Source organism: Orcinus orca, chromosome 1, assembly GCF_937001465.1.
Source record: "Orcinus orca chromosome 1, mOrcOrc1.1, whole genome shotgun sequence".
NCBI lineage: Eukaryota > Metazoa > Chordata > Mammalia > Artiodactyla > Delphinidae > Orcinus > Orcinus orca.
In genome coordinates, this window is record NC_064559.1 from 107729355 (window position 1) to 107737870 (window position 8516).

General features: G+C 40.0%; 1 protein-coding gene across 3 annotated transcripts in view; it reads left to right on the forward strand.

Annotated features, from left to right (window-relative positions):
- The window catches only part of WARS2 (tryptophanyl tRNA synthetase 2, mitochondrial), an 88549-nt gene extending 80687 nt beyond the window's left edge, over positions 1-7862 (forward strand). For 2 of the 3 annotated variants that reach the window (XM_004263253.3, XM_049702283.1), the window contains 2 exons: positions 4015-4133; positions 5731-7862. In XM_004263253.3, the coding sequence (XP_004263301.1) occupies positions 4015-4133; positions 5731-6179 (568 nt within the window). In that variant the 3' untranslated portion in view covers positions 6180-7862. The remainder of the gene's footprint in view (positions 1-4014; positions 4134-5730) is intronic. The other variant, XR_004485673.2, reaches the window with a different exon arrangement.
- The last annotated feature ends 654 nt before the right edge of the window (positions 7863-8516 follow it).

Consider the following 8516-nt stretch of genomic DNA (forward strand, 5'->3'; position numbering starts at 1 on the left):
TCTTTACAGCCAGTCCTTATACCTTGGCATCTCCATTTCTGAGTTCTTTAGTCTGTAGATTTGCTTCAAATTTTTTTCCAGTCCTTTACATGCCTGAGAATTTCTTTCTGTTCAGCTTGCCTCATCAGTAAAATGGGATTAAGTACAATAATAATACATTAAAAGTGCTTAACAAAGTGTACAGCATATAGGAAGTGTTCAGTAGCTATTAGCTACTTTATTATCATCATCATCATTATTATTATAGTTCACATATAAAACACAGCTTGGCTAGGTTTTTAATACTTTTTTCTCACAACCCTATAAACATTGTTCCATTGTATTATCAACCTGATTTCTCTTATTTTTGTCTTTATTTTCTGACTGTGGCCTATAGGATTTTTTTCTTTAACTTGTCATTTAAAATTTCTTCTGGGTTGTGTTTTGGTGTGATTCTCCAGTGTTTTTTTCCTGAAACTTGTGGAGTTCCTTCGATACTCAGTTTTGTTTGCTTACTTGTTTATTCTTAGTTCAGTAAATCCTCCTTCTGTTTGAGGTTATTGCTTCGTTCAGATGATCTTGATGTCTTCCTGAGCCGGACCATAATCTTAGATCAGAGGATGGTCCTCCAACCTGTCATTTGCTCATCACACTTCTTTTTTTCCTCTTGCTCTGAGTTCCTGAAGAGCCTCAAGTTTCTTATCCATGTCACTGCTATGACCTGTCCTTAGGATTCTGCTCCTACTTCTCCCATTTCTTCTATTATGTGTTTGGTTTTATTTCATCTTTTCACTTTCCCTTCATTTTATTGTTTTCTGTCACCACCTATGTTTTTCTCCTTTTGTGATTTCTTGCTCATGTCTCATAACAGCCATGCATTTTTTAATCCTATTGAGGTTACCCAGCAATTTTCTTTAAAAAACAAGACAGAACTAGGGGCTTCCCTGGTGGCGCAGTGGTTGAGAGTCCGCCTGCCGATGCAGGGGACACGGGTTCGTGCCCCGGTCCGGGAAGATCCCACATGCCGCGGAGCAGCTGGGCCCGTGAGCCATGGCCGCTGGGCCTGCGCGTCCAGAGCCTGTGCTCCGCAACGGGAGAGGCCACAGCAGTGAGAGGACCGCGTACCGCAAAAAAAAAAAAAAAAAAAAAAAAGAACTGTTTCTTGTAAAAGTGCTTTTCAAATGTTTGACCTTCCTCAGGGTCTGAAGGGTAAAGTTCCCCTTCCTTTGTTCCACGATATTTTTCATAGGCCCTGTTATTGGGGCCTTTTACTTGTCTGTTTGATCAATTGATTTTTATGTGTTGGGTTTTTAAAATCCATATTGGAACAAGAAAACTATATTCAAATAGTGTCTGCCCATAGACAAAATCTATGAAAGGCCCTTGTGTCCACCTTCTGTCTACCTGGACGCTAGTTGAATTCCCTGCTCAGAATTCAACAGGAGAGCAGAATAGTGCACTGTGCACCTAGCGCAATTGTTTGTGTTGCTCAACTAAGCAACACAACAATACTAGCAACAATACTATCTAAGGTTAGTATTTCTGCCTTAGATTTTCTCCTACTCCTGTCTGCCTGGCTCTTTCATTCTCTGAGCAGATGTATCACATGAAAAAGAATAGTCACCAGGATACACTGCTACCAGGTCTCATCCTGCTTCATTCTCTCACCTTCAGCACTTTACTTTTTAATTCTTTCACAAAGAAGCCTTTTAGGGGGCTTCCCAGGTGGCGCAGTGGTTGAGAGTCCGCCTGCCGATGCAGGGAACACAGGTTCGTGCCCCGGTCCGGGAAGATCCCACATTCCGCGGAGCAGCTGGGCCCGTGAGCCATGGCCGCTGAGCCTGCGCATCCGGAGATTGTGCTCCGCAGGGGAGAGGCCACAACAGTGAAAGGCCCGCGTACCGCAAAAAAACAAACAAAAAAAAAGAAAGTCAATGAAAAAGAAGCCTTTTAGTTTGATGCAGTCCCATTTGTTTATTTTTGCTTTTGTTGTCCTTGCCTGTGGAATCAGATCCAAAATAAATATCCCTAAGACGAATGTAAAGAAGATCACCACCTATGTTTTCTTCTAGGAATTATATGGTTTCAAGTCATACATTCAAGTCTTTAATCCCATTCTGAGTTAATTTTTGTATATGGTGTAAGTTACTGGTCCAGTTTCATTCTTTTGCATGTAGCCTTCCATTTTTCCCAACACCATTTATTGAGGAGAGTTTTTTTTCTCAGTTGTATATTCTTGCCTCCTTTGTCATAGATTAATTAACTGTACATGCATGTGTTTATTTCTGGGCTCTCTATTCTGTTCCATTGATCTGTGTGTCTGTTTTTCTGCCAGTATAATCTGCTTTGATGGTTGTAGCTTTGTAGTATAGCTTTAAATCAGGGATAAAGTAGCTAGTCTTTATGATAGTCAAAACTATCTTCACTTCCTCATGCTCTACACAACTATTTTCAATAAACCAGTAGCCTGTGGACAGTAATTCACAAGGAAAATAATATCTCTTCCAGTTTTTCAAGGACCACTAATTAACCACGAGGCTAGGAGGTTCTCTCTATAACAAAGTACCATAGTTTTCTAGCAGTTTTTCTTTTCTGTGGTTGTTTTGAATAGTTGCTATTCTACTCATATGTACAATTGTCATTTAAATATTCAAGTTTACTTTAAGGCTGCTGCTTTCACAGGCAGAATATTAAACTTCCTTGATCAAGATACTACAGCACTTTATTAACTATACTATCAAATGTCAACTCCCAGCCAAACATTAAATACTTAAAGTCACCTGCCTCCTTCCCCACTAATATTTCAGTATAACATTTTCCCCATCAAGACTTCTCTATAATGGTTAATTCTTCCCTTGTTTGATGTACCTCGTCATGATCCAACACTGCAATCTTTATATATGGGACTAAACTAATTATAAATAAAGTCCTTATATGTTGATAATTTTCATTTTACATCTTCATTTTTTTTTTCTTTTTTTTTTTGCGGTACGCGGGCCTCTCACCGTTGGGGCCTCTCCCCTGCGGAGCACAATCTCCAGATGCGCAGGCTCAGCGGCCATGGCTCACGGGCCCAGCCGCTCTGTGGCATGTGGGATCTTCCCGGACCGGGGCACAAACCTGCGTCCCCTGCATCGGCAGGCAGACTCCCAACCACTGCGCCACCAGGGAAGCCCCATCTTCATTTTTTAATAAAATAAAATATTGCAGCTAAAATCAAGGTCTCCTTTGTTCCTTTCCCCAGACCCATTCTCTTTCCTTCTTTAGAGGCAGCTATGATCATGAATTTGTAGAGGAGCTTCCAGTATGTTTTTATACTTATGTATGCATCTATAAACAATATATAATATTGTCATATGTACTTTTAAGATAAATGTTCATGTACCCTACACGTCTTCTGCGACTTGCTTTTTTTCATTCAACATTGTTTTGGAGATCCATCAACATTGTACTAATAGATATTGTTCATTTAAGTTCCCTACAGTATATTAATTGTTCTGTGATTACAATTTACTTAAAAACGAAAGAGCATATTCCTAAAAGATCTTGAGTTACTCGCTGTGTGACAGGGAAGGAAAACTCTTGCCCCAAGAGCTTTCTGCCATCTTTGATGTGAAGAGTGGGCTGGAGTGTCTTTCAAGTGTGAGTGCAAGCTCTGAAGTAAAAAGCATCTGGTCAAAGCTAGGATAATATGTGCTAACTGGGTGAGGGAAAGAGGAGTGGTTTAAAATACACTTATGCTTGGAACATATGCTATATAAGATACCATTCCTCCCTCCCAGCAAGATCCTGTCACCCTGCTGTTGAAGGCTGTATTCTTCTGCTATGGAAGAAAAAGAACTAGAGTAGACAAATGTCTCCTTGCCATTTGTCTGATACACAGATAAAGACTTGGGTCTCAACGCTTCCTCCGTAGCTGGTGAACATTTGTTGAACATGAGCAGTGAAATAGGCATGGGAAATGCAGCTGCTTGCAATATCATTTTAGTATAAGCAGGAGCCTTGCTGAGTTTCTCTGTCTGTCTTTTATTAAAGGTCCACACACGTTCCTGTTGGGGAGGATCAAGTCCAGCACATGGAGCTAGTTCAGGATCTAGCACAGGGGTTTAACAAGAAGTACGGGGAGTTCTTCCCAGTACCCAGGTCCATTCTGAGTAAGTAACAAACATACGATTTTTCAATCAGGATGCATTTTGAAGAGAGGATTGGATAACGGACTGAGAAGCTTGGAACTTTCTTGGGACTAAACTTGGCTTCGTCGTGCACAGAGTTCAGGATTTATAATGAGAATCCCATCTTTTTCTGTAATGTAGGACTAGTAGACCTCATTGGATTATTGACTAAAATAACCAAAAGTTTGAAAAGTATGGGAGAGACTAGAAACTACAAATAATCATTTTCATTATAGAGTATCATATATATATATATATATATATATATGTATGTATGTATATAAACATATCTCATTTGGTAGAGCAGGTATCTTTCCCTATTTCATAGATGAGTAAACTAAGGATTGGCAAGCCTGACTTTGTATCCAAGTCGCGTATCTAGCTGGTGGCAAAGCTGGGCCCTACATTGAGCTCTTCTGGTTCCAAAGCCAGCTGACCTTGCCTTCTCTATTCACAATAGAACAAAAGTCATAAGAGTGAGAACTGCTGGATCATAATCTAGATAAAACAAGAGGGCATTGATCATCCTCGCACTTTGCCTTCTTAAATACACAACTGAGACAGAATGTACAATCTACCTACTGAATCCAAAACCTCATCTGCTTGCAAGGCTATGCTAGTCTGGAATCTTCTCAAGAAAAAAAGCTGTAGATCTCTATCAACATTTTGGTAGCAGTGTAAACTTGTGGCAGGGGCGGAGAGCACTGAACCTAAGCTCTGCCCATCTTTATTAAGGTGGCTGCATTTTAAAGAGTATAACATGTGCCTAGTGTCAATTTAGAAGCATAAGGTGGATATAAATTACTAAGTTATTCCAACAGTTCACACAAATAAATTCAGGGCACCCCATGCATTGAAATCAACCTTCTTTTAGCAACGAGGACTATTTTAATGCTTTGGCTAATTGTTATTTTACCTATTTCAACTTTATATGTTTCTGTAATAGCCATAAATCAGGCAATTATTAATAACACAGGTTTTATGAAGCACAGCTTAACATCTTGATTCTATCAGAGCAATAAACAAGTCACTTCTCTCACTCTTGCGTGTGTGTGTGTGTGTGTGTGTGTGTGTGTGTGTGTGTGTGTGTGTTGGTAATTACTTATATAATCATGGGTAAAGAAATGGAAAGATGCCACAAGTTGTGAAAACTGGCATGGGGGTAGGAAGGGCAGTGGTTGTAGGCAGGGGGTGATTAGCCAATAAGGAAGAACAGAGAAGAAGGAAATAGACAATACTTTTTTTAATAGGTATGCACAGCAAAAACAGTATGATTGATACAATTTCATTTGTGTAAGATTATATGTTTTTATGTTTATATGTGCATTAACAGATGCATGAAAATATGATCAAAATATTAACATTTTATTACACATTTCAGACACCTTTACTTTCATGCTTATGGAAATTGCTAATTTATTACAATGAGTATAATCAGATAAAAATAATAAAGTTATTTGGTGTTCTTGGCACTTTTTAAGATCTAGACACTGACATTCCTATTGGTGTTTTACTGTTTTGTTTTGTTTTTTTGTTTGATTTTTGTTTCTCGTACGTGTGTGTTGGTGTTTTTACCTAGCATCAATGAAGAAGGTAAAATCCCTGCGTGATCCGTCTGCCAAGATGTCAAAATCAGACCCTGATAAACTGGCCACTGTCAGAATAACAGACAGCCCGGAGGAGATAGTGCAGAAGTTCCGCAAGGCTGTGACGGACTTCACCTCGGAGGTCACCTATGAGCCAGCCAGCCGAGGGGGCGTGTCCAACCTGGTGGCCATCCATGCAGCAGTGACAGGGCTCCCTGTGGAGGAGGTTGTCTGCCGCAGCGCTGGCATCGACACCGCTCGCTACAAGCTGGTGGTGGCAGATGCTGTGATTGAGAAATTTGCTCCAATTAAGAGTGAAATTGAAAAACTGAAGACGAACAAGGACCACTTAGAGAAGGTTTTACAAGCTGGGTCAGCAAAAGCCAAAGAATTAGCATATCCCGTGTGCCAGGAGGTGAAGAAATTGGTGGGGTTTCTATAGGAAGTTTCAACGAGTCACAAAAAGTCTTTTCTATCTTGTGGTCCACGCACTCCTATTAAGGCAGCTTTCCTCACAAGTGAACAATTATAGTTTGGGGACGCACAATTTGGTATACCTGATCATTGGCTTCATCTGGTGAATAATGATTTGTAGCCTTCAAATAGAGCAATGTTCTAAATCCCATCAGCGAAATTCTGTGGGAAAAAAAAGAGCAAACAAAGAAGGCGTAGGTATCTGAATCCTCAATTATGTGAGGCACACTCGGCCTCATTTATTCACACAAATGTGATTGAGGTAAGTAGCAATTTGGCAAGTGGGTGTTTCATTTGTGTCTCTCTCTGAAGTCCTTACTGTCACAGGTGCTCACTTTATCTATCCCACCCCTTTTAAAAAGCAATATGTAGACGTTTTAGTCTTATAATCCTTGGGATGCCATTTGAACCAATTTGTGTTCAGATCTCATAAAAATACGTTGATGATTATCATTCATTTGTCACTGAGATGGTACCTGCTTTATTGTATTTAATCTATTTATTTCCCAAGAGACCACACTGACTATTCTAGCAAGTATTATTTGGGTTTTTTGTTTGTTTTTTAAATTCAGAGATACATGGTATGACCTTCTGAGAAGCTTGCATTATTTCAGCTTGATTTATTTACTGTACAAAAGCCCAAGTCCATACATTATGTTCTTAATAAGTACTTCCTTGCATTTGTCTCTCAGTGTAATATCACCAACCCACTGTGAAATCTAGAGGAGAGGAATTGCCGTTTTACACCTGAGGAGCGTGAAGCTTAGAGAGTACAATTAGCTTGTACAGTAGCTCTCCGTGAGTAAGAAGCAAATCCAAGATCAAAACCATTACTCCTTATTCCTAAGAATAGTGCTTTTTTTGTCAGTACAGAAGTCAGAAGTCACAGAAGCCAGCATGTTTGAGACTACAAGCATTCTTGTTTTGAAAGTGGGTACTGGAAATATAAGACCTGAACTACTGGACACTGTTTATATCAGCAAGTCAACCACTAGCTGCCAGCTTTAAACCTGGATTCAGCCAACCTTGGTCACATTTGTTACTCAGAATCCCCAAGGCCGGTCCCAAGTCCTGTCTCCTATGCTTGTTTCAGAGACACTTCAAAGTATATGCTGCCCGACTGCAACAGTAGTTGGCCTGACAAGTCAGATTTTCCCAGTGTGCGGGAGCTTCTCGTCTTACCTTTACCTCAGCCTAAGTAGTAGCAAGTCACTCTAAAAACTACCTTCTCCGCACATCCCTTTCCCACACCTGAAAGCGGAAATGATCATTGTGACTCAGCGCACCACGGCCTGATTGATTTTGTAACAGAAATTACTTGTAAGTTTTTTGCCAATTGTCACCATTTACATATGAGTGACGAGCATGTTGGGCAAAGAATTTTTACTCGTTTCCTAAGAGAAGAAAGCAGAGTGGTCCTTTTATCAGAACAGATGTAAATACACCTAACACTGCATCCCAGAATCCAAATTAAAAGACCCTTTTTGGATCTTTTCTTGGAATGGGTTGTCTAGAGTGGGCTCTCAAGAGCCTCTTTGGCATTATTTTCTGCAAGCCTCTTTTTTTGTTGTTGTTTGGTTGGTTTTTTCCTTTCAAAGAAACCCTAGTATGAATACTGGAAAATGACTAAATTAAAGGTGGATCTATCAAACTGTCCATGTGTTTTCTTTACCCCCTTGCCACACCTTTCATCCAAAGAACTAAAGGCACCATGGAAAGAATCTCAGAGGAGGAAAACTAGATGACTTGTGGTAACTTATAAGGAGCAAATCCCTGTACAGAAGAGGTTGGGCTTGTGAGAATCCTGTTGTTGTATGAAAGTGACCTGAGGACTCATCAAGTCTAATATCCAAGTCCATAATGATTGAGAGAGGTGTCCCTTGATCTCAGGAAGCTGATAAAAGAGCCAAGGCTAGAGCCTAGATTTGTTTTTACACCCCTTCCACTTGCCATTTACAGGACTCAGCACAATCTTCTTATCGAGATGAAAAACTGGAGAGAAATCCAACTTGTGACTTACCCTCTAGGTGATTTTAATTGTTTTTTTCTGTATGTTTTGTGGAGAGTTGAAATGAAAAACACTTAGATGGTGGTAATAATGCTCAGGTAACTTGGTGCTCTGTAGCTCCACCTACTGACAAACCATACTTCAAACCCACCTTGACAGACTGTCACTCAAAATACAATGGAGGTATCTTGCCCGTTGTAGGTGCCTCACAAACATCTATCAAAATAATGTCAGAACATGGGCTAGAGAGTCCTAATGAAGTATGGATTTTTTGGTAAGAAACCTTCTTGATGCAGA